Source organism: Hypomesus transpacificus, chromosome 22, assembly GCF_021917145.1.
Source record: "Hypomesus transpacificus isolate Combined female chromosome 22, fHypTra1, whole genome shotgun sequence".
In the NCBI taxonomy this organism is placed as follows: Eukaryota; Metazoa; Chordata; class Actinopteri; order Osmeriformes; family Osmeridae; genus Hypomesus; species Hypomesus transpacificus.
In genome coordinates this window covers 12057283-12085063 of record NC_061081.1, presented here as the reverse complement: position 1 = coordinate 12085063, position 27781 = coordinate 12057283, and the positions used below count along the sequence as shown (strand labels likewise).

Below are 27781 nucleotides of genomic sequence, written 5' to 3'. Positions count from 1 at the left end.
CATAGGATGACAAAAAATTTAGCAAATGAAGAGTGAAAAGAAACTAGAGTTTGAGTGTGAAGATTAAAACCCAGGCCTTCTTGTTACTGTGTGGCTGGAACACTAGTGCTGTCTGGACACGCCTTCAACACACAGAACTCTAACAGGAGAGTAAGCAGGGACGATTGGTTGGGTTGTGAAGCGCTCCAACATGGCCCTATCTGTTGTTGGAAGTAAATATAATTGGAGGTTACTAAGGTAAATACAGCCATTTTCAGGCACCCAAAAAATAGGGAGGGACATTTCAGCATCAATTTCAGCATTTATTTAGTTCGAGAGAATAGGCAAGGGAGTTTTAAGAGAATGTTAGAACAGAACAGAATGTCTCTCTGCAACAAAAACAAACCCAAAAGGTTTTCACAATCCTGAACTTCTTAACTGGGTCCAGAAGTCGTCACTCAGGTCCGGTTCTGTGTAGTGGTCCTACGGGCCGGACCCTAAGCACCTCAGCAAAGCCCGGTCCGAACCAGCAGGTGACGTGGGCCGTGTCGAGGGTGAAGAAGAACAGACGGTCTTCACAGCGAGTCCTCCGGTAAACCGACCGGGGGTCAGCAGATAAAATGCTCCTGATGGCTTCCCTGGCCTCTTCTGGACCACGCAGGAACCGGAACCTGGGACGCCCGCATCTCTGAGGTTCTGCAGAGAACATCCAGCAGGAGGATAACATGAGAACACATCTATAAGGACCTTTAGAATCTATATAAATAAAAACACTCTGACCAGTATATAGATAAAATAAATAAATAGAATCACATTATTATAGTAGGTATGGGGATTATGGTATCCAAGGTCTCGAAAGATGCTGGGCTAAAATGTATGCATAACAATATCGCCATCCAGTGGTAAACAAATGTAACCCGACTCTCTGGTGGCACCAGAGATGGAGGAATTGAAGACCTACAAGTGTAAGAATGTATAAAGAGAAATGAAGTAGCAAAAGACCATTTAAAAGTATAATCACCTGTGTTTAGACCTGCTATTTCTGGAGGCAGAAAGTGTGCCAGCTCCTTTTCCGTGTGCGCGGTGAAGCGCACCTCCAGACTGGCCACGGGAGGCTCTCTAATCCAGCCTGCGATGGTGCTGTAGGCCTCCTCCCCATAGCAGGGCTCACCACCATCCTCCATAGCTTCTACTGGCTTGGCCGTAGGCCTGTCTGAAGCCTGGGACTTTCCTATGGAGCTCCCTAGGGAGAGAGCAGCATCTCCCTGGGTGACATAAGCTTTAAGGTCCTCCAGGACAGCACTGAGGATGCTGGGATGGGAGGCAGATAGAGCCCGTTCTGAGCTTGCAGCAGAGAAGTTAGATGGATAATTTCCACTTAAAGTATGACCCTTAGATTCGTCTTTTGACAGGAGTTTTCTAGGGTCCGGGTTCGGCCCACTTCCTCTCCAATCAGAGTCCAACTCACAAACCACAGATGAAGGACATCCTGACCCAGCCACCATAGAAGAAGTAACACTTCCTGTTTCTGTAGTTACGGTGACTGCATCGGTTGCCTGATCCGACGACACACCGAGCGCCTCGTCTGGGTAGGTTCTGCTGTGTGGGGAGTCATAGTCTGGGATGTAGGGTTTGATGTCCAGAACTGGAGTCCCATCAATCATGTCGATCTCAGACAGGTGGAGAATGTCACCTGAGGACAGAGAATTAGATTCACTTAAACTAAGACCTTATGCCACAGTGGGAAAACATCTGTAGCTTGTCCAAGCAAGGAACTGAGTAGTTGAAAAGTGGCGTCAAGGTAGTATCATGTCTGATTTGTTTGTCGTTAGTGTGCCAGCAAATTGTGTGTAAAAATGATAGGCTACTATGCGAAACGTTTGTTTTCTGAACGACTGTCTACCTGTGTAGGGTTTAACTGCTGTGACATTATACAACCAAACATTCACACGATGTAGACGTTCCTCAAGCAGTATAGAAGCAGTTCAGTCACATTCTGCATCTGTCACACTCCAGCAACAGTAAGCAACAGTGTGAATCTCATCACAAAGGACCCAAAGCAAGTCAAGCCAGTTTTGATGACACTCTCTCATACCACACAGGGGCAGTTTGAGGGGGCTAAAATATATAGTTATATAACAACAATAATGTTTCATGTAACTGGCCCCTCTAACAGTCCAACTGGCCCAGCTTGGACCCCCAGTTGAAATGGTCTAGAGCTTCAACTGATGCAATAGGCATACAGTGTATATCTATAGGCCTACACAAGGATATCCATTCATTCTTCATACAGCCTATACAGTATGTTCTCTAACTCTCAATACAACCGGAAGCTTCTGCAACTCTAGGATGGGATCAAGGCGTTGGTTAAAAGCATCTAAATGAACACTTTCTGGGGCTGCTCACCACAGACCCTCCACAGACCCACCACAGACCCTCCACAGACCCACCACAGACCCTCCACAGACCCTCCACAGACCCTCCACAGACCCACCACAGACCCACCACAGACCCACCACAGACCCTCCACAGACCCTCCACAGACCCACCACAGACCCTCCACAGACCCTCCACAGACCCTCCACAGACCCACCACAGACCCTGTCCAGCCGGGCCAGGGAGAGGCCCAAGGCGTTGGGGCGGTGGGGGCTCCGGGTAGAGTACACCCCGACCCTCTGGCCGTTCAACCGCGGAGGTTTCACTTTAGCCTTGCAGCTCAGCTGGCCGTTCTTGTGGAACAGGAAGATGACCCTGGGAAAACATGCATGTGTATGTATGGTGGCATAGGGTCACACCCTCCCTCCATGCCCCCCCTCAACTACTTCCTGTCACCCCAGGTGAAAATGTCTAGCCCCTGCCATCAGTTGATTTATGTTTACATCAGCGGCGATGGCTAATTAGCATCTTACCACACATGGGAGAATTGCTCCAGGCCAACCAGGGAGTGCTCGGGGTTGGAAAAGAGACTCTGCTGGACCTGAAGCGTGGCCCTGGACGCTCCGCAGAGGGTGGGCTGCCTGGGTGTACCGCTCTTCAGGGAGAAACAGGAGCTGATGTAGCCGATAGGGACTGTCTGGATGGTCCCTGTCACGGCACACAAGGACTCGGTTCAGTGTGTCATGGACAGACATGGCAAAAGTCAAAAGTACACACATCCTTCACTCAAGTAGAAGATACTCATGTTTAAAAGGACTCTGGTCAAAGTTGAAGTACTGACTACACCTTTCCACTCAAGTTAAAGTCGAGAAGTGTGTGCTCTGACATACTCAAGCAGTGTTTCCCCTGGCAGTGTTTCCCATAGCAGTGTTTCCCCTGGCAGTGTTTCACCAAGGTTTACAGGGGGGCAGGGGCGTAAAGACATGGTCGCCCGACTATGTAGAGACAGAAATTACATGCCATCATGCAGATAAGATAAATAACATAAGACCATTTAGTTTGTTTAATAAAACAGCAAGCTATAGACCTGTTTTATAGGAAAGCTAACCTTAAAAAATAAACAGAAATACAAAATTAACTTGACCTTCCGGGGGGGTGGGGGGGGCGCGGGGGTACCATTGGAGGGGGGCGGGACGCCCCTAATATAATGGTAGGGGAAAAACTGCTTAAGTAAAAAGTAGCAATTACTACACCTGTTTTAGTGTCACGCATGTAACTAGACCTCACACCAAATGCCAAAACACACCATAGACACTGCACATTTGCTGAGGTCAACATCGAACATCTCCCTCATGTATGGCCATGTTTTTTTCTTTTGCATTTTTGCAAACTTTTCCCCCCAAAAGTCTATACATTTTTTTCGAAAGAAATGTGTAAACCTTTTGAAACTTTTTTTTCTCACACACACAAGGAAAAGAGAGGGGAGGAGAGGGGACATGAGAGAGGAGGAGCGGGGAGAGGAGGAGAGAGGAGAAGAAGAGAGAGGACAGGAGAACATAAAAGCCTGAAATAGAGTAGAGTAGAGTCTTCAAGTAGGCCTACTCATCGATGATGCAAACCTATTTTTGGAACAGAATACATTAAACATTTGACAATCTTTTGGAGAAGAAAAATGTGTGTGGGTAATTCTACCCACACGGGGGGGGGGGGGGGTAAAATGCCTTTCAAAGCAACAATAGCTAACCATAATTTAGGTTTTGTGTATCGGTAACTTTATAACTCCGGTTCAGTACCTCGTTCTAACGCAAGGTGTGTCGGCTCCACTTTACGTGATGTTGGCTCTCTGGTCTGAAAACCGACCTGGCCAACATCTGACAGGGCAGACCGGAGAGATACCATGTGTTTCCGATGGGCTCGGACGGCGGAATCCAAACCCTGCCTAATATCAGAATATCGTTAATAACGTCGAATATAAAAACCTCTCGCACGCGTATGAGTGCGTATATCGAAAAAAATATATATCTTATTGAGTCTTACCGAAGATTATTGATTTCTTTTCGCATGACAGACACTTGCTCGTTAAGTTTGTTGAGATGTTCGCGACAATAGCAGCACGTATGAGACATCTTGCTTGTCGAGACTGATAACATACGTTATTTTAAAATAGGTAATAGAACAAAGATGACAGTGTAACGGATAGTTGTTTATCCAAGGACCAACCGTAACACGTGTGCAAATTCACGGAAGTACATGACTCAATTTTATTTGTTGGACGACCAGTTTCTAACTCCTGCTTGTAATTTACCATTCCAGAAATTGCAGCAGAGGGCAGTATTGAGCAAGCCTGTCCTTTGTAGGCAACAAATGAAAAGCCAGGCTGTTTATCAAAATCAAAAGAGATTGTATTATGGTGCACATAAACAATGTATCTATACAAAGTTAATAACACATCTTATTTTATTAAAACTTTACTAGAAATCTGCCCTATAACTAATCATAGATGATACACTTCTGTAACATAAAGCAAAAAAAATACAGCAGAATGGGGGTTTTTTCAATTCAGCCCTATATTGCGAGTTTTATGAAAGCACATTGCATTACATTCACCCTATTGTTTCCATCCATTTCTCCTCTTTGTTCTTAGGCTGAAAACCCCCCACAAAAAATGTATTTGTATTTTTACTCATCTACCTTCATCTTCTTAATGAGTCTGGCAGAACAGGCTTGAAGTCATAGTAACCTAAAGTTATATTCATGGTTTCAAAAGACCAAATCTGGGTTTGTTGTTCAGAAAAAACTTCCGGGGAAATATTCATATCGGGGTGCAGAAGAGGAGTACGTGAGCCGTGAGAAAGATGCGTTCTGCTCCGGTGCCTCGACGGACGAGGCCTCCTCCTGCAGTCCTAGATGAACACACAGGCCAGAGAGCAAGTCAGGTCGTTTGTGGCGTAAGCTAGCAGCAGCAATGATAAACAACATTTACATCTGCATCAGAGCCCTCAGTGCCTGAACCAGGCATGATGTTTGATGTAGGAGCCATTGAGTATTGAGTTCATTTGTATTTTTCTCTGCTGTGATCCGTTTGTGAGTGTACATGGGTGAGTGAGTTTACATGGCAACAGGCTGAAGGTGGAGCCCTAGGGAAGGCCTTAAGACCTGGGAGCCACTGTGTGTGTGAGGTCGGGAGAGCATACCTTGACCAGGGTGGTCTGGTGATGGAGAGAGGTCTTGCTTCTCGTCTGGGCCCAGCTCCTCCAGCAGGACCGGTGCCAGCCTGTCACCCTCTGGAGGCTCTGAGTACAGGGTCTCCCCAGGGCTGGGGACGGGGGCAGGGGCAGGAGGAGAGGCAGGGGCAGGAGGAGAGGCAGGGGCAGGAGGAGAGGCAGGTGGAGAGGCAGGGGCAGGGGTCATGACAAAACTAGGGGCCAGGGCAGGGGAAGAAGCAGAATCCGGGGCAAGGGTGGGGGTAAAGACAGAGGTGAGGGCAGAGGCTGGGGTGACGGTAGACGCTGGGGCAAGCACAGGGGCAGGGGTGGAGGTAGAGGCTTGGACAGGGGCGAGGATAGAGGCAGAGTCAGGGGCCAGGGAAGGAACAATGACAGGTAGAAGGGCTGGGGCTGGGCTTGGCATGGGCAGAGAGCTGTATGGGGTAGGTTTAGGTGGGCCCTGGGCAGGGCTAGAGACAGGTAGGGGGGCCGGGGGTCTGGGGACCTGTGCTGGCTGTGGCCCTGGGCGAGTGGGCTTCTCAGGAGGGAGGGTGGGTAGCGATGACATGCTGGTTGTCATGGACACACCCAAGGGTTCCACGACAGCAGGAAGAGCTTCCGGTTGCGGGTCCGGTAAGGGTCCCAGTTCCTCCTCAGCGGCCAGGAGCCCAGGTAACGCCTCGGCCTTCTTTGGTCTCCCTCGCTTCCCTGAGCCGCCCTGGTCCTCCCCTCTCGCTCTCTTCTTCCTGCTCTCCATCCTGGAAGCCAACACACACGTTATCGTTATAATACTCCTTTAGGTCAGTACAGGCTGGTGTGACCATGAGAATTTGATGGGGCAAAGTCCCTGACTCGACTCACTGCAGGCAGCTTTTGGAAACACCTATCCTGACCTTTGGTTTCCTCTGGCTGGGTAGTGAGTGTGAATTAGGACAACTGATGAAAAGCCAGACTGGACCGATACCAAACAAGTTCTCTGTGACTTGTGTGTGCCACAATTCAGAGTTAATAAAAAAAAAAGCCAACGATCTGAGAATATAGACTACAGTTGAAACTATCTCCGGCATCTTTTTTATCTTAAATCTGTAGAAAACTAGGGCAAAATCAGACGTGGCAGCATGAACATCCCTCCATCAGGTGGTACTTGAGGAATGAAGACACTCAGATTACGACAGTAAACAGTCATCTCAGAGGTGGAAAGTAACGAAGTACAAACACTTCGTTCCTGTACTTAAGTAGATTTTTCACAATACATTTTACAATACATTTTCAGACAACTTTTTACTTTCACTACTTGCATTTTTGTTTTACAAATATTTGTATTTTCCACTTTTTACATTTTAAAGCCAGGTTAGTTACTTAAGTTTGTATTTGGTGGCATGATTTCTCTCCCTCCTGTCCTCTCCTTACACTTTGTGTGAAAAAAATGTTACGAAAGGTTGTAAAAATATTTTTGAAAAAAAGTTTGCATCATTGATGAGAACTTGATGAAAATTCTACTGTACTGTACTCTAGTCTACTGTACCCTGCTGTACTTTACTCTGTTTTACGCTTCTTTGTTCTACTTCCTCGCGTCTTTTCTCCTCTCACTGTGTGTGAAAAAAGATCGAAAGGTTGGAACAATATTTTGGAAAAAAGGCTTTGATAAAAAAGTTAAAAAAGATTGAAAATTAAAAAAAACTCTAAACCCTTTCAGTCATCGTTCCCTGTCAGAAGTCAAGCTCAGACTACAACTTTGGGATGTACAGATTTACCAATAAACCCACTGGTTAGTAGCTTTCTGCTCTGCCTCGACCCTCCTCTTCCTCAGGAGATCTCTGTCTCTCAGTCTACGCCGGATCCCACCTGCAAAACACACAAACACACACATTATACACACACACATATACACATACACCCACACACAGAGGCCAGTAAGATAAAATACATGCACGTAAAAAATCATGTGTGTTTGATTTATTTCACGGTTTGCAGTTTGGGGTTGACACTATTGGTCCTGCTTTCCATGGTAAAATAAATCAAGTGCACCCCAACAGCTTGGCACTGCAGCCTGACTGTGTTTGGCACGGTTCTGAAAACAGCACACACCACCTGGCGTGCCTCGCTTCCCGGTCTGGAGGACCACTGAATTCAAGGCCTTTACAGATATTACACTAAACACTCACTTAGATCCATTATGTACAAAGAAATACACACTGAAACTGATCAGTACACGGTTGTGAGGATATGCATATCGGAGTGGCTCTGTTAAACATCATTAGATCTCCTGAGAAACAGTTCTTGGAGGGAAATTAAATAACAACAACTAAAGTACTACTGTGTCTCTCCATATAGTCTTTCTCCAGAACACTTCTACAGACACCGTAGAACATTGTGTTAGAACACTTTTTAACACAGACAGTGTTAGAAATATTTTGTTGTGTCAGAATTCAGTTGAATGAGAAACAAATTCTCTCAATAAAAACAACAACTAGAAAAATGGTTGCGTGTAAGTAATGTACATGATTCTTTACCCCCAAAAACACAGCTAAAGTTTTAAAGATGCTTACCTTCCTTTTCATCAGGATCTTCGTTTTCGAACTGTTTCTGGGTTGACTCCTCCATTTAGCGTCTTCTTCAAATTGAGTTCAGATTATAAAAAAGTGCTAAAAAGTGTTTTGTTCCCGCCCCTCTAAAGGCATTATCTGGTTAACCATTAGCAGAGCAGGGAGAGTTCTTGCAGCTCTGCCCTTATCGTATTTGCAAAGGTGGAGGGGTTGGCACAATACTGGCAGAAAACAGGGCATGTTTCTGGCACAGATGGTGTGTGTGAGAGAGAGACAGGGACAGAGAGATTAGGAGGGAGAGACATGGAGAGGGAGACACAGAGAGAGAGATGGAGACAGAGAGAGACAGAGACAGAGAGATTAGGAGGGAGAGACATGGAGACGGAGACACAGAGAGAGAGATGGAGACAGAGAGAGACAGAGACAGAGAAATAGAGAGATGGAGACAGAGAGAGAGAGACAGAGAGAGAGACCGCAGGTATAAAACAACCTGCAGTGTGTATGCCTGCTAGTGTGTGTGTGTGTTAGTGTGTGTGTGTGTGCTTCTATCTGCCTGTGAGAAGGTTCAAACTGTAACCAGACAGACAGCACATGCAACAGTGAGTTTAGCTACCGGTGCTGACCCTTGTAATGAGACTGATCATCTGTCACAGTCTGTGTCTCTCTCGCCCCCTCTCCATCTCTCTCTCTCTTTCACGTCAGTGTGACAGTGTCTACATAGCTGTGTAGTTACCATACAGAGCTGCATCCCTGAAACCATAACAGGTTCTGTCTCGCTCACTCAAGACAAACCCCCACCCCTCAAACTAAACAACATTACATCAATGTTTCTCTCTCTTTTCCTGCTTCTTTCTTTCTCTTCTTTCCCTAAACACACAAGCTTGAGAATCCAGTTGATACTGAACACTAATCTAATCCGAGAGACATCTATTTCCATTCCCCTCGTTCTTTCTTATCTTCTTTCTCCCTTCTGTCTCTCTTCTCTCTTCTCTTCTCACAGAGGAGAGAGAGAGGAGAAGGCTCTCCAGCAACACTGACTCATTTTGTTTTCAAAAGAGGCGGGAAAAGAGGGCCGGAGTGGCCCCCCTCCCCCCTAGCCTCTCACGAGGGACTCTGCTTCTCCAGGAAGCCAGCCCACAGCAGACGCCTCTTATCTCCCTCTCTCTGCCAGGGAGCAGGGCCTTGTCCAGGGCGTTTCTCAATCTCCCCCCCGCACATGGGGCCTGCTGCTTGTCCTCCCTGCTGAGCACACACCCAGCCGACAAGCTCCTCCCCCTTTTGGCAGAGGGGCGTCATGGCTGGGCGTGTGGGCCAGGGCCCCCTGGTCTTGACGGTGTTCTCCTCTGACCAGGCGAGGCTGAAGGCCTCCGCTACAGCTGCATGTCCAGGAATCTGGGCTGAATCCCTGCATGCACGTGGCCACTGACCTAGAATCGATTTCCCATCGTTTGTGAGGGTTTTCGGTCGTGATCAACCACTGGTCCCAGATCAGAGACCTGGCTCAGTGATCAACAACTGGTCCCAGATCAGAGACCTGGCTAAGTGATCAACAACTGGTCCCAGATCAGAGACCTGGCTAAGTGATCAACAACTGGTCCCAGATCAGAGACCTGGCTAAGTGATCAACAACTGGTCCCAGATCAGAGACCTGGCTAAGTGATCAATAACTGGTCCCAGATCAGAGACCTGGCTCTGTGATCAATAACTGGTCCCAGATCAGAGACCTGGCTCAGGACGTTTCTGCTGGTTTATTCAGACGCAGACGTTCACCGAACATGAGTGTTCTCTCCAGACTGTTGTGAGGGGGAGAACATGAAAGTACCGTTTTTTCTTTTGAGTAAATGTGTAGGACTTTATCCTAAAGACAATCTGCGGTTTTGAAGGAGAACGTTTTATAGTTAAGTAAAAACAATGATGTGTGTGTGAATTTTCTTTTTAACGTAAGCCCAAAATCGCAACAATGTGCAATAAGAATGCTTTGAGTTCCGTAGGCTTTCAAACACACACACACACACAAATACACTCACACACACAAATACACTCAAACTATCTTAAAAACACAAAGAACTTGAACTAGTATCCCAGCATGGTATACTGCCTCTAACAACCACCCCGCTCCCTGCTGATAGACTGCAAGTATTTCTAATCAGTTATGAAAAGCAGGGACAGTGAGAGAGGCAGGCAGGCAGACATACATGTGGTGTTTGATAAACTAATGGTTAGTCCGACTGAGAAAGCGCTTTGGTTGAAATACATGGAACATCGCCCACTACTGGTAAATACCCTCCACTACCATCTGTGTGTGCAGGGTTGTAGATGGCCAGAGTATTACAATGAACCTGTGTGCTGTCAGCTGGATAGACCACTGATGTATCAATACCGTACGAAATTGTGGTCACAAACTGATATTGGGATTGCGTGTGATGAATGGTCCTATCATTGAATACTGTGCATGTTCTGTGTTACCACAGAAACAAAGGTAGACTTACAGCAGTAATACACCGTATTACACCCTCGTAAACAACTTGTATATCTCTGGAGGTGTTGTGAGAATAGTGTTTTTATACACCAACTTACTAAGTGATACTTGTTGTGAAGTAGGAGAAAGTAAACTGTATTTGAGTCAGACACCTTAAACCATATCACCTCTCCAGAAACCAAACATGGAAGTTGGGGAGTCAGATGGCTGAGCAGTTAGGGAATCGGGCTGGTAATCAGAAGGTCGCTGTTTCGATTCTCCTTGGGTAAGGCACTTCACTACTTGCCTCGGGGGAGGGGGGGAATGTCCCTGTACTTACTGCAAGTCGCTCTGGATAAGAGCGTATGCTAAATGACTAAATGTAAAATGTAAATGTAAGATGTAAATTAGAGCAGCCATATTCCCCAACCCCAGTAGTTCACCACATGCCTCCACTAAATGCACCCTAGTTTGCCTATTCAACAGCCTCTGTGTACTTTCTGTCCAGTGACAGAGGGTGTTCTGGTGCTGCTGGTCTGAGTGGAGGCTGTGAGGTGAGCACACAGGAGCCCTCTTCAATCTGGGGGACCGTGAGTCGATGCAGGAAGTGGACCAGGGGAAATCTCCCCCTCATAGGAGACCTACAATGCTCTCTTCACTGCTAACCAAACAAACTGCAAGCTGCTTCCAGGCTATAGGGACATGCAGGTACTCCTGCAACATCCAACACAGATTACAGTTACGCTAGTTCCTCAAATCACTGCTCATGTCAAAATTGTCTCATAGAATAAGCATGTCATTACAAAATGAGACCATATTGTAGACATTTTGTTGAATGAGTACAATTGTTTTTGATTTATAGGTCAAGCTGTGTAAGATGTGGTTACTATTATGCTGTACAACAAATACGAAAAAAAATATTATGGACAACAATAGGGTTGAGTCTGCACTGCAGGTAGGCCATGTTTGTTATTTAAAAAATAAAAGTGTTAATGTGATTTGATTGGGCAAAACAGGAATTAAGTCAAAAAAACATTCAAAGTAAATCATATCACGTATAATTTGTTTAGAAATATAAATCCTTAGTGAACTTAGCCTGTGGTGTGTTTTGTCATCGTAAGCATGTTGCTAAATGACTTAATGTAAAAATCCATGTACACAACAATACCTGCCATAGATTCATTTTTTTCAATTTTTCAACATGACACGACGAATAATCAGACATACAAATCCATATTAGCTCAACAGAATGACAGATGGAGATTAAGGCTTTTTTTATTATTATTATTTTTACATAACACACATTACTTCAGAAATAAATTGCACCACCACCATTAGAACAGTTCCACGGCATCGTCATGTATAGTGACTGCAATGCCTTTTTAACGGCAGTGGGAGGTTCTGGCCATAGATGGCGCTGTTTAGTATATATTTTGTTTCAGTCCCGTTTCCCTCCATGGTTTCTCCTCTCCCCGACTAACTTGGCGTTTGGCTCAGTTCATTATACAGTCCCATATTCTTCCTCCATTAGGGCATCTCTCAGCATTTGGACTGAGAAAAGATTCCAGCAAAACCCCAGAGAGAAAAGTTTAAACTTTCGGAAGGGCAAAATGGACATGAAAAAGAGGATCCACTTGGAGCTTCGAAACATGACACCATCTGATGTAAGTCTGCCTTTTAAACCAAACCTTTAGTTTTCTGGCTAGCATTGCTAGCTTGCTACTTTTTTGCTTTCCAAGTGACCTGTGTAGCTAGCAAATGGTGACCACATGGGGTTTATGTTTCTCATTTATTAATAGGGCGGAAAATACTTAACTGTAACAAGCTTTATCTGTTATAGAGTATCCGTTGGGGCGTGAAGGGGCAACAAAACGAGAAAAGCTATATTCAATCGTTACTTTCGAAAGCCGATTCTTTAGCTTGCTGGCATTATTGCAGGGTTGTAACGTTTCCCAGTCCCCTCGGTCGATGGTTGCACACACGATTCGATGGCAACGATGTGGCCCAATTTGTTAACTTCTATTTACATCGGCGTTAGAAGATTGTCAGTTTCCCTCCCGTGCGTTCTGACTAACGAAATGGTTTATTTTATATAGACCTTGGAAGCCATGTTTGTGGCTAGCATAACTGCTAAAATGGGGCGCCCTTTATTACAATGCACTTTACACCCCTCAGCAATTAGTCAAAAACGAAAAAACGCCTCGTAATACTTTTGATCTCTTAATCAAGATCACGGGTGGAGCAATGATCATTTATCCCGATTGGGTCGGGACACATTCAGCTGCTGTAGCTAGCTGGATACGCAAACAAAAAAATAGTCACTTACTGACTCACGAGTCAACCAAATCCTATATAGCTACTATCAATCCACCAGGTTACAATGTTCCATTTTATGTAAACGTTTACAGTTGATCACCAACCAAGTCAAGTTTAGAGTGGCCAAACAACAATACCATCCCTCAATTATGATGGGCTGCATAAAGTTAAAACCAGAATGAAGTTGCGTAATATTAGCATTTGGGTTTTAGACTATTCTCTGCCGAAGTTGGTTGATTTATTGAATCATACTGAAATTAAATGAGTCAATTCCAATAATTCCGGCACGGATCTGACAATGTTTGGTTCCCGCCATATTATGTTCCAGGAACAACGACTAAACGGTATAAATCCATCTGTTACAGACTATGGTGCCCCGGGTTTGGATTAACTATTGTGTCATTTCGCTGAAATTTTTACTTTTGACCCGGTACATAGACAATACTATCTGAAAGTACTAGTATGGTCGCCGGCTTGTGGAACTGTCTGCCTGACTGACACGACACCGAGCTACCCGTTCGATGCGTGGGTAGTTTAAATTCGACATCCCCGCGCCCTTCATTCATGCAAAAATGTATACAAATATTATACAGTGAAAGAGGATTAAAAATTGATATTTATACTGTAATACTACGTGTTAGCAGTCATTTCCCGTCGAAGTGTTCAAGAGATGTCTGCATACTGTATCTCAGGAATCGCCATGTTGTCATTCTGTCGTCTTTGAAGCTCTGGAGAAAGGAACTTTCTCCATCTTTGTCTCACTAATTTCCGTTATGAATATTTCCTTCGCCATTGGAACAGAAACGCTGATATAACGTAACAATCTGTAATATCGGTCGATCGCTCGACGACAAGAGGATCCAATTCCCCTCTCAAATTTGATTTGAAAATAAAAAGTATATCTTTACTGAGTATATTCGCAATCCTTCCCGTTGCTGTAGTGTGGGTAATGGCGGCTGACAAACCTCTCCTGCAGCTCTTCACTGCACGCAGCGCTTAAAAGGGCAATGGCTGGCTAGCCTGTAGCGAGCTGCTAGCTAACAAAAATCATTGCATTTGTCATTAGTGACTGCATCGGCAGAGCAAGGGAAAGGTGCATCTGTTTTCTACCGTTCCTCTTCCTGGCATGTCTTAAAGAATACACTCGCGGTGGCTTTACTATACGATTGAAACACTTATCGTGAACACACAGTAGTATTTTTGGTGTTTGACTTTGAGAGGGCGCAAATCATGATCTTTGACGTTTTACAATAACTTTGTTCAACGTTTAATCGAGCATTTGATTGCGCAGCTATAGTGTTGAGCCCACACTGTAAACTCGTCCTTTAGACAAGCGTGGATGTAGGGCATTATGTTGTAAGGGATTTATTAAAGTTGTTATTTAGTTGGTAGTCTTTCGAAAAACACACGTCTATTTAGGTTCCTGTACACGTCTAAGTTCACGACTCAAACTGATGCTGTCAATTGTTTCAAATTGTGTTAGAATTATAGCTACATGTCAGACACACTGGGTAATATGCTTTTCTCTACACTGAACTTTAATACCGAGGATATTGAAACATGCAACAGCTTTTACTAATATGTTCAAACGATGAATACAATATTTAACAGTTTATTTGTATTATTTTATAGGTACGAGAACTGGTCCTTGACAACTGTCGATCTAATGAAGGGAAAATTGAAGGTCTCACAGCTGAATTTGTCAACTTGGAATTTCTCAGTTTGATAAATGTTGGCTTAATTTCAGTCTCTAACCTCCCCAAACTTGGAAAACTCAAAAAGGTAAAGTTGCTTTCCCGTTCCATGCTACGTTTGACCAGCAAATGTTTAAAATACCTTAAACTACAGGTTTGAGAGTCTCAAATTCAACCCTATTTTATTTATGTATTTGTCAGTTGGAGCTCAGCGACAACAGAATCACTGGTGGCCTCGACGTCTTAGCAGAGAAGCTCCCCAACCTCACACATCTAAACCTCAGCGGAAATAAACTGAAGGACATCAGCACGTTGGAACCTTTGGTGAGTACATTTAGTCATTTAGCAGACGCTCTTATCCAGAGCGACTTACAGTAAGTACAGGGACATTCCCCCTGAGGCAAGTAGGGTGAAGTGCCTTGCCCAAGGACAGAACGTCATTTGGCACGGCAGGGAATCGATCCGGCAACCTTCTGATTACTAGCCCGACTCCCTCACCGCTCAGCCATTTGACTCAGTCAGATGGCTACTGGCGCCCAGGCAGGACACTTCAGTGCGACACGATACCAGTAGCCTACTGAAGTGTAAAACCGTCACATCCCACTTTCAAGTTTACATTTTTACTTTAAATAAGTGTTACTGTTACAACGCGTTATTGTCACTGCTACAACTGTTTAATTAACTAATTTGTTAGTCTGTAGTTGATATGCGATGTGGCTAGTAAACACAGACCGCTCCTTGACTCTGACCACTGAACCTCGGTCAGTCCTAGGTCTAGGTTAGATCTAAGCACTTCTGATCCTTGATCTCCTGCTGTACTTCCTTGCGCTGCTGAATTCATGAAAATGTGAGGAGAATGTGTTTTGTTTCTCGTAGAAAAAGCTTGACAACCTGAAGAGCCTGGACCTGTTTAACTGCGAGGTGACGAACCTGAACGACTACAGAGAGAGTGTGTTCAAGCTGCTGCCCCAGCTCACATATCTGGACGGGTACGACCTGGAGGACAGGGAAGCATCGGACTCGGACGGAGAGGTGGACGGGGTGGACGACGATGATGACGAAGGTTCGACTCCCTTCATGCTTTTTATTACACAGTCATCCTCCACACAGTCATCCTCCACACAGTCATCACCCACACAGTCATCACCCACACAGTCATCACCCACACAGTCATCACCCACACAGTCATCACCCACACAGTCATCACCCACACAGTCATCACCCACACAGTCATCCTTTCTTCCTTCCTAGATAAATCACTTGTCTAAATGGACGTTTTCAACTTAACAGACGAGTGTTGTCCACTGTGGGTCTAACCTCTGTTCTGCTGTGTGGTGTTTCCTCCTGTTAGAGGGGGAGGAAGATGAGGATGGGGAGGAGGAAGACTTTGACGAGGACGAAGATGATGACGATGAAGAGGAGGTAGAAGGAGAGGAGGATGACGAGGAGGCCAGCGCAGATGAAGAGGTAGGTGGTGGTGTCCTGTGGTCCTCAACCCCGGTCCTCATGACCTCCTGTCCTGCATGTTCTAGATGTTCTCCTGCTCCAACACTCCTCATTCTAATGAGTGGGTTGTTACCAGGCTTCTGCTGACCTCTATAACGACACATTCATTAGAATCAGGCGTGTTGGATCAGGGAAACATCTAGAACATGCAGGGCGGGAGGGGTCGAAGACCATTGGACAAAAGTATATGTTACTGAGTTGAATTGTTTCAACTCACTCCTCAGTATAATACAGCCATTGAATAGCTATTCAGTAGGGTAGCTGGTTACGCTGCTTGTAAAAGTTGAGGCCGTGTTTGAGAGTCAGAGGACCTCAACCTCAGTTTGAATCCCAGTACGAGGAAAGCAACACTGACAAGCAGCATGACTACACCACATAGACATACATATAGATGACAAAGGATAGAGTCTATCTTGGCTCCAGACACTCATTTCAACCAACTCCTGTTTTGAGTCTGACGTGGTCCTCACTTTTCCAGGAGGAAGACGTGGGACAGGAAGGTGAAGTGGAGGATGAGGATGATGATGAGGAGGAAGATGGTGGGTACCCAACACTCGTCACACACAACATCCCACCAGACAGCTGACAGAGGAATGTTTTGATGTGAGGTGTCTAATGTCTGGAGGGTGGCCCGTTTTCTCCTAGAAGCTGAGGCAGGAAAAGGAGAGAAGAGGAAGCGAGACCCAGAGGATGAAGATGATGACGACGACGACGACTAAGAGTTAAAGAAAAGAGAGCTTGTCGATTTACCAACTCTGCCCAGCCCCTCTCCCCCAACAACCCCTCCTCTGCCCTGCCCCTCTCCCCCAACAACCCCTCCTCTGCCCTGCCCCTCTCCCCCAACAACCCCTCCTCTGCCCTGCCCCCCCCCCCCCCCCCCCCCCCCCCCCCCCCCCCCCCCCAAGTACCCCCCCCCCCACTTGGACGCCCCCCCTCCTCTTCCACCCAGACACCCAGCCTATTCTCACCCCCATCCCCAGCTTTGAGCTCTCACGCGGGTCAAGACTGTATCGTACGGGTGGGTCGAGTGGAGCTGCACCCCCCCTCCCTCTTTCCCCTCCCCCAGGAACCGAGAGCCACTGCCCCCCCCCCCCCCCCCCCCAGCAGCCCACCACTCAGCATTCCAAAAATCACTGTCAACAAGCCCAGGTCATGTGCTCGCGCCCCGGGACTGGTGTCTAGTTTTGGGTCTGTGCTTTTAATATTTTGTTGGATTTTGTTTTATTTTTTCTTAAATTTTTAATTATTTTGGGGTGTTTTTATTTTTTCCCTCTCTTTCCTCTGTTTTGGTTTTCCTCATTTTTCCCTTAAATAAAATGATCGCTATAGCAACTGTGCAACGAGCGAGCGCTGAATTTGAGTGTGGCCGCCTGTTGCACAAATCAAGGTTGTAGCTACATTTTTACTTTCTGTATGACAAAAAAAAAACTTTGTAAATAAAATGTTAACATTTTGTGCTTTTGGCCCTGCCCCTGCCATGTTTTTCCAACTGTCAAAACCAAACTGTCACAGGTGGGGTTGATGTGGTGGTAGTGTTACAACATTCAGACTCCCTCACATTTAAACCACTGTGAATCACTGTGGTGCTACACTCAAGGGCAGATTCCGGTCCCAAGCCTTCCCAAACTGCTGAATTTCTGTGATTTTTCTGTTGAATTTTATGTTGTTTTAGATGTACACTTACCAGAGATGTTGAGTTTCCCAGGTGTGGAAGAGATGGACATCTGCTCCAACACAGCTGTCTGGAGGATCTAAAGCAGGTGTTGATTAGGCCACATAAACCCAGCCAAGTTGGTAACAAATTTACCCATGTTTCATAGTCAAGGGGCTGGGACACCAAACCTGTTCAACTAAACGTTTCGTTCCACCAGCTTGAGAGGGAATTACTGATGTCCCAGAGCCTTACTGAGGGGGCTGGAGGAGACATGAGGAAGAACTGGGAACATTTTACAACTAGTAGGTATAACTTGACCAAATGACTGAATTGAGGGGAATTTCATACAAACTACGAGTTTCATAGTTTGCTACCAACACAGATGTTGTTAGTTACAATAACACCATCATACAGGTAATGCAGATAGTAGTTCAGTTATTTTACCATAAGATGAAACGGCTGGAGAAGATATTCAGAAAAACTTTTTACATGTTTTTTTTATTTGTTTAATATGCATAGGGTTATCTCACAGAAAAAGTAAACAAGTCATACATTCATACTTTTTTTCTTTCTTTTTTTAATGAACTGTTGTTGTATGAAGCCATCATGTCTTTTTTTTAAGACATCACAATAATCAATCCAGAAAACCAAACTAGCAAGAATTTTGAGGCACCATGAGTCTGATCTGGTCATATTGCCCAACAGATACTGTCTTTACCAAAGAGGGAAAATCACTATTAAAAGCAGCCCCTCAAGCAAGCTACAACTCTTCCTGCTGAAAAATTGCCTGTTTTCGCAAATTTGAAACCGAGAACGTCCAGTTACTGACATTCTAGAGTGTCTTGAACTCATTGAAATAGGTACCGTTCCGGAATTTCTAGTTTTCAAGAACTACAGAATGTTCCGGATCGGATCCATTCCGTTTGTCATTTGGTCTTGGCTTGTCTGTGTGTTGGAACTTGGCCATGTCATTATTAAATGGCGAGAAAAAAAACATAAAAGCATACAAATGTGGGGGTTCAGAAGACCCCTTGCACAGCACCACAGGTGATTAACGGTGTAGTATTCTAGACAGTAAGCTGGCAGTGAATGTGTCGCTAAGATGGCCATGCTAAACTAGTTCAGAAGCTACGGCTGGGTCATATAAAGGTCATGACTCGGACAAACGGACCACCTGCACGTGAACACAACACAGACAAGCTCTGCCCTGAGAACGCGGTGAGGTGAGGTGAGGGGGTTAGCCAGTCCAGTTAGCGTTTGTTCTACCTCAGACCTTTGGTCATGTTTAGAGGTCCCAGTCAATGAGTAAACCACAGGGCTGCACCCCAACACTGAACACACTCCTGCCTGTCATCTCTCCTTTGCCACGGAAATCACTGAAAACAAACGAGAGCATTAGCTATAGCTTGGAAAAGGAGCGAAGGGTTTCCTGTGGAGTTGTCATTCAGGTTATCGGACGTCACGTGTATGGTTGTTTAGTCAGAGCAGAACCGAGACACCGTCCAGAGCGTCCACGACGTGTTACAAACGGTCTGTCAGGCCGTGTCCAGAACCATTCTGAAGAGTAAGTCTAGGAAACACTGGAAGCGCAGCGCCTGGAAGCGCAGCGCCACGATCGGCTACGACTGAGCAAAAACTGTTCACACCAGACGCGCATTTCTCCGCACCGGTTACCAAGCCTTTCACCTACTCTAAGCTTTCCTTTACGCTGACAAGGTACATAAACATGGCATTGACTATATCCCAGCATTGATCCTTATCTAGCTTACGTTGTCCTTGTAAAATTGTTGCTGGGGGTCATACAACTCCCTGTGCTTTTCAACTTTGAGAATGAATTTGATGTCGGCCATCTTCTTGAATTTCTAGCTGATTTTAGAAATCGACTTGGGGGTTCTCTCTAGGTAGGGTATGTCTGCACGCGTGTGTGTTGTGTAGGGTGACCAGACGTCCTCTTTTACCCGGACATGTCCTTGAAAATGCGTCCGGCAGGGATTCCAAAATTGTCCGGGATTTTTTTTATCTCCCTTACGTTCCACCTTCTAGCGCGAGCTCTGACTGTAGAGAGAACTGTCATTTTGATCAGATACACACACACACAACTATATCAACTAATATGGTGTATTTTATCATCCTGCAGCCGATTTAACAAGCGTCTCTGGAAAAATTCCACCAACTACCGAAACGATCGCTGCAGATCGCGGCGCTTTGCAGCCAGTGTGACCAGTCCAGGGGCGAATCTAGGTTCCCACTTTTGCCCCGAGATAAAACCTATTATTTTTCCTGTGACCCAGCAAAAGTAGGGGGTCTGGGGGCATGTTCCCCCAAATGAAATTTTTGAAAATATCCTTTTAAATAGTGTCCTCTAGTGGGTTTTAGGAAGAAAAATAAATGTAGATTAAAAATATGAAGATTTTTTATATATATATATATATATATTTTAAAATAAGAAAAAAAAATTGGGGGGGGCTAATGACATTTTTGGGGGGCTCCTGCCCCCCAAATATGTTTTAGCTAGGTACACCCATGGGCCAGTCCCATTAGATCCGCCTGATAGCTAGTGTAGCCTACATGAAAGAAAAATGGCAGCACTTCCAGGCGCCTCGTAGCAGATCGCAGCCAGTGTGTCTCAAGCCTATGTCAGCCTAGATCACAGATCACAGTGATCGTATCACGTGTGCAGCGATGGTCGTTAGGCCGACTGGAGTTATGTTGAATGTCCATATTTACACGCCAAACAGTGTCCTAAGCTAAGCTCAGTCCAGAGACACAGCTGCTGGCTGCAACTGACAAGATCAACCTCCAGTTGTCTACCAACCAGTCTTACAACAACAGTTTCACAAGCGACTGCATAAAAGCTATGGTTAAAATCAGACTAGTGCAAAGATTAGGAAAGCATTGTTAAAAACAAATCCCTTTCATAGTTTCTTTAGATAAGCACTTTAGAATTTCATAAAGTGACTAAATGTATTGTATTCCCTGTAAGTCACTTGACAGTATAGATAAATATATACACGATGGCTTTTGAAACTTTCAATTAAACTCCTATATCCTTTCCTAATTGTGGCAAAATTCTTAAGCATCAACATTATCCTGCGTTACTAAAAACCAGGACATTTCAAAGTAAAACAAATAGGGGTGGGAATCTTTTGGTACCTCACAATTCGATTCAAATCGATTCTTGAGGTCACGATTCGATCAAAAAGCGATTCATGATTTTTTCAATTCACGATTTTTTATCAAATTTCGATTAAATATGTGCTTACATTTGATTCCAGTTTGCTGTTTAGTGTGAAAATCGCTAGAAGACTGAATCGCGATTCAATGCGAATCGATTTTTTCCCCCACCCCTAAAAACAAATGACAGTCCCAGCTTCCTGCCTACAGACAGGATGTGACACGAACAGCAGTTTGGTAGGTCTATTTAATCTGTACGTCTTAAGTGGGCCAGAAGTCACCCTTGTGAAAACAATACCACCTCCTATGTTCCTAGCTCCTTGGTATGTTTGGGTACAGTGTTGTGATTACAGCGTCACCTTTAAGAAGAGGGATCTTGCCTTGCGAGTTCAACAGGTGAAGTAGGTTATTAAGGGATATATCTGAAACAGAACTATGAACTTCCTGGTTGGCTGTGTGGTACATCCCCTTTGAGCCAATCACGTCACCTGTGTGCAATGCATTCTGGGGAATCCCCCCCCTTACTCGTTCTTTGCCTTTGCTGCGACTTCATCACACTTTCATTCATATGGCTGATATTGTTTCATTTGCACGTTAAAAACTGAAAAAATACAACTGAATTAAAACATTAATAGAAGCACCACCATGGCTGCAGGTGTCGACAGCAGCCGGCTGTTCCCAGGCAACGATTGTTCTCTCGGCTGATTGACGTCTCACTAGTTTAACTGTCATAATGATATTCATAGCAATAGAAAAAAAGTGTCTCTCAATCCTCTCTCTCCACCTAAACATGGTGGTCTCTCTACCGCTCCTCCTTCGACACACTTCTCTCATGCGACACAAAATACCAGCATCCACACACAGTATAGGATTTAAAAATGGCAAAAAAATAAGAAAATCATTAAAAGGTAAAAAATAAATCCAGTGTATCTTACAATCATAAGTGAGGTCTGTTGTCATCCAATCCAACGATCAGAATTACAGAAACACACATTGTTCATTTTAAGGTAGGCACATTAAAGCATTTTCTTTTTTTCTTGCATAAAAAAACAAAAACTAACTTGCATAGCTCTGGAGCAGAACGAAGAACACATTTTGGGGTGTGTGAGGGTCATGTTGACTAGTGCCGTTTCATTGGACAATGACAAAATGATGATCAATATATAGCTAGTGTATGGGTGTTATAACTAGTGTATGGGTGTTATAACTAGTGTATGGGTGTTATAACTAGTCTATGGGTGTTATAGCTAGTGTATGGGTGTTATAGCTAGTGTATGGGTGTTATAACTAGTATATGGATGTTATAACTAGTGTATGGGTGTTATAGCTAGTGTATGGGTGTTATAGCTAGTGTATGGGTGTTATAACTAGTCTATGGGTGTTATAACTAGTGTATGGGTGTTATAACTAGTGTATGGGTGTTATAGCTAGTGTATGGGTGTTATAACTAGTGTATGGGTGTTATAGCTAGTGTATGGGTGTTATAACTAGTGTATGGGTGTTATAACTAGTGTATGGGTGTTATAACTAGTGTATGGGTTAGTGTGAGCTACGGGTGTGTATTGCATGTACAGGACATAAACAGTGTTCATTTTTGGTCTGGGTGAGATCGTAGCAAACAAGGACACACACACCTCAGTCCAGACAGGACACACACACACCTCAGTCCAGACAGGACACACACACACACCTCAGTCCAGACAGGACACACACACACAGTCCCAGACCAGAGATGTGTCTACTGCAGTCAAACCCCTCAACCAAAAAAGTGAGGGAAAATGAAGTGTTCCAAGAGACAGAAAAGAATCAGGCTGGGAAACCAGGGGGACCTGGGTCAGAGCAGAGCCCAGGTGGAGGAGAGGGGGGCAGGAGGGGGGCTCAGAGGTCTCCGTGGGGGGGCAGTAGGGGGGCTCCCTGGGTATTCCTGACGTTGTTGATCTCCAGCTCCAGCTGTCTGATGCGGACGTCTCTTTGGTTCAGCTGCTCCCTTAGACGACGGATCTCATCCTGTTGCTTGTGGAACCGCACACGCAGCTGCGCACACACACAGACACACATATATGTACACAGACAAGCACACACACATATACAGACACAGAGAAGGAAGCGTGTTTAAGTAATTGAAGATTACTCTTATTTGCTCAAATTCTTTTCAGAGATGGAAGGAGGAGGAATAGGGGATGGGAGGAGGAGAGAGAGAGAGAGTTTCCTCCTTCCATCTCTCTCTACTCCACCAGTCATCCCTCCAACCCTTTCTCCCCTCCAATCCCTCCTCCTTCCCCTTATCCCTCTGTTCATCACCTCATTCTCTGTCTTCGGGGGAGAGTAGCAGAGTGTGGGGTCTTGTCCATTGCTGAGCGACGATGTCTGACTCCGGTCCTCCTCCTTCACCTCCCTCCCCTCCGGGGTGCCCAGCTGGTCTTGGATGTAGCTGAGCTGTAGCAGGCCCGGCCTGTTCTGGGACCTGCGGCTGTCCAGGCCGCTGCCCAGACCCTTCCCAGAGCTCCAGTCCTGGGGGCTGTCGGCTACTCGAGTCCCAGGCTTCAGGGACATCAGGACGGGGCCTGGAGGGAGAGAGGGAGAGGACTCAATCAGGAAGAACTTCTTCTGTTTGTGTATAGATGTGTGTGTGTGTTGACCTCTGACCTTTGTCGATGCCACTGAGCCAGTCGTCTGCAGTCAGGGCTGGCTGGTTCCCAGCTGTCATGGGGTAAATATCCTCCTGGTAGGACTCCGACTGATACACACACAATTCACTGAATATTTTTCAAAATACACGTACATATCTTATGCATGTGTGTATGTGAATGTGTGTGCGTGTGAGCATGTGTGTGTCTTACCCTGCGAGGTACGATCATGGACAGAGGTTCGATCAGACTCTTGATGGTGACGAGCTTGTAGAACCTGAACACCTCACAGGAGTTCACGTCCAGCCCTCTCTTAGGCATCACGCCTGACACACGCACACACACACACACACAACATAAATCTGACTGATTTGTTTAGTCAAATAACACAGCCAGGGGGATTTGCATATGAGTCATTTAAGACCTTGCAGGTGCACTAACACTTTATGAACTAACACACACAGAGAGGGAGGGAATGTGATAGAGAGAGGACGTGTGTGAAAGAGATAAATAAAGAGAGGAAGGGGGAAAATAGGGAGAGGGATATTAAGATTGAGAGACAAAGACAGAGTGAGGGAGAGAAAGAGAGAGAGGAGGGAGAGAGAGACAAAAAATGGACAGAGAGAGAGGGGGAGAGACAGAAAGAACGAGATTGAGAAAAAGAGCGAGCGAGAGAGAGAGAGAGAGAGAGAGAGAGAGAGAGAGAGAGAGAGGTTCTTACCCATCCCCTTCTGAGGAAGCAGGGATCGATACTCTGTGAGGAACTGCATGTAGGGTTTCTCTGAGCTGATCTCATAGTACCTGATATTACCATCACCCTGAGAGGGGGAGAGAGAGAGAGACGGTCAGTACTTGTGTTCTGTGTACTAAACCTCAAGTACTAAACCTGCACTATTTTCTAAAGTACTTTCCATTGATCTGCTTTATCATGTTCAGGTCTGAGGGTTAGGTATGGTTGTTTATCACACTGCTATCGCTCCAGTTACAGCCCTGTGGGCCTAGAACACTGCATCACCTCACAAAACACCCAGTGTACATGTGTTGTTGGCTAGGGTGAGGAGAGTACTTCCTGGGATTGCTAAGGTGAGGAGAGTACTTCCTGGGTTTGTCAGGAAGTGCACCCCTTGGAGTCTCACCTTGCCCGCGATGTACAACATGTGTGTGTCGGGGTCGTAAAAGGGGAACAGCACTCCTGATGATCCGTCCAGGTCGTGCTGCAGTAAGGGAACAGACAGGTCCTCCTGTACACACACACACACACACACACACACACACACACAGGCACACACACACACACACACAGAGCCAGATAAGCATGTTGGAATTGTTACAGACATCTCAGTCTAGTTCACGGTAGTCATCATCTCATCTATCTCACATCTCTAGCAGGGCGGAATTAAACAGATTGAGTCCTTTAAAACCCTAATCCATGTACCAGTCATATTCTCCCTCTGCCCACCCACCCACACACCCCAACATCAACACAGCACCCATTAATGAACACCACATTTATTGCTATGCCACCAGAACCCTCTACAGAGCATGAACAGGAAGGTTCTGTTTGACAGCAACTCATTTCTCAGCCTCGCCCCCTGGTCTAACTTGTGTGCAGTTCTTCTGTCTGTCCACCAGAGGGTGTGTGTGTTAGAGATGGCTGTCCAGATCTAGATGGTGCTCCAGATGCTTCCATTTGGTTTTAGACGGTTGTAAGTGGTTCTAGGAGATTCTATGTGCTTCTATATGGTCTGAGGTGATTCAAGTTCAGTGGCTCTCAACTCTGGTCCTGGACCCCCTGTCCTGAATGGTTTAGATGTTTCCAACACCTGATTCAAATAAATGGGTCGTTACCAGGCTTCTGCTGAGCTTCATCAGAATCGTGTTTAATAGCCAAGTAAGTGTTCACAAACAAGGAATTTACTTTGGTGGGCAGGTGCATACAGTAAACATAATAAACTCATTGAATCCTAAAATCTTAAAGTGTGTGGGCTATCCTTAAATATACAATATAAACATTTTAAAATGTAGAAAAATGAACCATCATCTGAACCAGGTGTGTTGGAGCAAGGAAACATCTAGAACATGCAGGGCAGGGGAGCATGAGGACCAGGGTTGAGAACCACTGTTCTAGGTGGTACCTGGTCCCAGAGGGCGATCTGCCTGTGGTTCCACCGGGACCCACCGGAGGTCAACAACATCTTCAGGTTCCCCAGGAACAGAACCTTACTGGCCCGGTGAGTCTTACAGTTGGCCTCCTGGAACAAACACAAAAAGATTATAGAAGACCCCTGAATATAGGGTTAGGGTTAGGGTTAGGGTTAGGGTTAGGGTTAGGGTTAGGGTTAGGGTTAGGGTTAGGGTTAACCCCTGAATATAGGCTGTGTGCCCCACCCCACACACCCCACTCTCACCCTCCCACCCACCCACCCCACACACCCCACTCTCACCCTCCCTCCCACCCACCCCACTCTCACCCTCCCTCCCACCCACCCCACACACCCCACTCTCACCCTCCCTCCCACCCCACACACCCCACTCTCACCCTCCCACCCACCCCACACACCCCACTCTCACCCTCCCACCCACCCACCCCACACACCCCACTCTCACCCTCCCTCCCACCCACCCCACACACCCCACTCTCACCCTCCCTCCCACCCACCCCACACACCCCACTCTCACCCTCCCACCCACCCCACACACCCCACTCTCACCCTCCCACCCACCCCACACACCCCACTCTCACCCTCCCACCCACCCCACACACCCCACTCTCACCCTCCCTCCCACCCACCCCACTCTCACCCTCCCTCCCACCCACCCCACACACCCCACTCTCACCCTCCCTCCCACCCCACACACCCCACTCTCACCCTCCCACCCACCCCACACACCCCACTCTCACCCTCCCACCCACCCACCCCACACACCCCACTCTCACCCTCCCTCCCACCCACCCCACACACCCCACTCTCACCCTCCCTCCCACCCACCCCACACACCCCACTCTCACCCTCCCACCCACCCCACACACCCCACTCTCACCCTCCCTCCCACCCCACACACCCCACTCTCACCCTCCCACCCACCCCACACACCCCACTCTCACCCTCCCTCCCACCCACCCCACACACTCTCTCTCCCCTTCCCAGACCTTCAGCAGAGTCCCAGTGCGTGGGTCTATGATCCGGATCTTCTTGTCCTTGCAGCAGGAGGCCATGCGGCTGCCGTCAGGGCTGAAGGCCAGAGACAACACCACGTCTGTGTGGAGACTGATGGTCCTCACGGGGTTCTTCAGCACCTGCTCAGGCCCATCCAGGTTCCACACCATCACCTGGGGGACACGCGCATCAGAAACCACACACACACGCGCATCAGAAACCACACACACACATGCATCAGAAACCACACACACACGCGCATCAGAAACCACACACACACACACGCATCAGAAACCACACACACACAAGCATCAGAAACCACACACACACGCATCAGAAACCACACACACACACAAATCAGAAACCACACACACACACGCATCAGAAACCACACACACACACACATGCATCAGAAACCACACACACACACGTATCAGAAACCACACACGCATCAGAAACTACACACATGAGCACCTTTCAGACCCACAATGTCCTGTATTGTGAGTGAAATTACCAACGAGTGTGTGTGTATTTATGATGCATGTGTGTGTTTGTGTGTATTTATGACGCATGTGTGTGTGTGTATTTATGATGCATGTGTGTGTTTGTGTGTGTATTTATGACGCATGTGTGTGTGTGTATTTATGATGGATGTGTGTGTTTGTGTGTGTATTTATGACGCGTGTGTGTGTATTTATGATGCATGTGTGTGTTTGTGTGTGTATTTACGATGCATGCGCCCCATATGTGGCCTGCTTATCTGTTCGGATCTGAGGGCATCTGTCAAGTCCTTTGTGACACTACTTGTCAAAGAGGCTTTATAAATAAAGTTTGATGTGATTGGACGCTGGTGAGATAGAGATCTACAGTATGAGCAGCCAATCACATTGCAACAGGAAATCAGACAGGAAACTGATTTGACTGCATGTCAGCTGGACAGCTTGGGATGGTTCTTCTCTCACTCATTCTTGTAAACATGAGTGTGTGTGAGGTACCTGGTAGTCGTAGGCGGTGCTGAACAGGATGTTGCTGGCAGTGGGGTGCCACTCCAACAGTCCCACCCTGCGAGAGTGACCCAGCAGCTCCT

The 27781-nt window shown here is 46.2% G+C and overlaps 3 protein-coding genes across 6 annotated transcripts in view; 1 reads left to right on the top strand and 2 right to left on the bottom strand.

Moving 5' to 3' along the window:
- Positions 1-288: 288 nt before the first annotated feature.
- On the bottom strand, positions 289-8428 carry trmo (tRNA methyltransferase O). 2 transcript variants are annotated; one of them, XM_047045439.1, is made up of 9 exons: positions 8111-8428; positions 7316-7406; positions 5550-6319; positions 4393-5258; positions 4149-4294; positions 2889-3063; positions 2573-2730; positions 1001-1672; positions 289-675 (listed from the first exon to the last, which is right to left on the bottom strand). In XM_047045439.1, the coding sequence occupies exons 4-9, from the start codon at positions 4503-4505 to the stop codon at positions 434-436; spliced, it is 1506 nt and encodes a 501-aa protein (XP_046901395.1). In that variant the 5' UTR covers positions 4506-5258; positions 5550-6319; positions 7316-7406; positions 8111-8428; the 3' UTR covers positions 289-433. The 2 variants fall into 2 exon arrangements, with proteins under 2 accessions (XP_046901395.1, XP_046901394.1); XM_047045438.1 differs by having other exon boundaries at positions 7328-7406.
- A 3437-nt stretch (positions 8429-11865) lies between these two features.
- Positions 11866-16916, top strand: anp32b (acidic (leucine-rich) nuclear phosphoprotein 32 family, member B). 2 transcript variants are annotated; one of them, XM_047045668.1, is made up of 7 exons: positions 11866-12229; positions 14514-14663; positions 14777-14899; positions 15452-15638; positions 15927-16042; positions 16560-16620; positions 16727-16916. In XM_047045668.1, the coding sequence occupies exons 1-7, from the start codon at positions 11924-11926 to the stop codon at positions 16798-16800; spliced, it is 1017 nt and encodes a 338-aa protein (XP_046901624.1). In that variant the 5' UTR covers positions 11866-11923; the 3' UTR covers positions 16801-16916. The 2 variants fall into 2 exon arrangements, with proteins under 2 accessions (XP_046901624.1, XP_046901625.1); XM_047045669.1 differs by having other exon boundaries at positions 11867-12229; positions 16730-16916.
- A 4226-nt stretch (positions 16917-21142) lies between these two features.
- coro2aa (coronin 2Aa) overlaps positions 21143-27781 on the bottom strand; it is a 26774-nt gene continuing 20135 nt past the window's right edge. For both annotated transcript variants that reach the window (XM_047044639.1, XM_047044640.1), the window contains exons 4-12: positions 27690-27781; positions 26688-26867; positions 25672-25788; positions 24673-24777; positions 24258-24354; positions 23750-23862; positions 23556-23646; positions 23211-23473; positions 21143-22943 (exon numbers count right to left, since the gene is read on the bottom strand). The exon at positions 27690-27781 is cut by the window's right edge and continues 58 nt beyond it. In XM_047044639.1, coding sequence (XP_046900595.1) covers positions 22788-22943; positions 23211-23473; positions 23556-23646; positions 23750-23862; positions 24258-24354; positions 24673-24777; positions 25672-25788; positions 26688-26867; positions 27690-27781 — 1214 coding nt within the window. In that variant the 3' untranslated portion in view covers positions 21143-22787. The remainder of the gene's footprint in view (positions 22944-23210; positions 23474-23555; positions 23647-23749; positions 23863-24257; positions 24355-24672; positions 24778-25671; positions 25789-26687; positions 26868-27689) is intronic.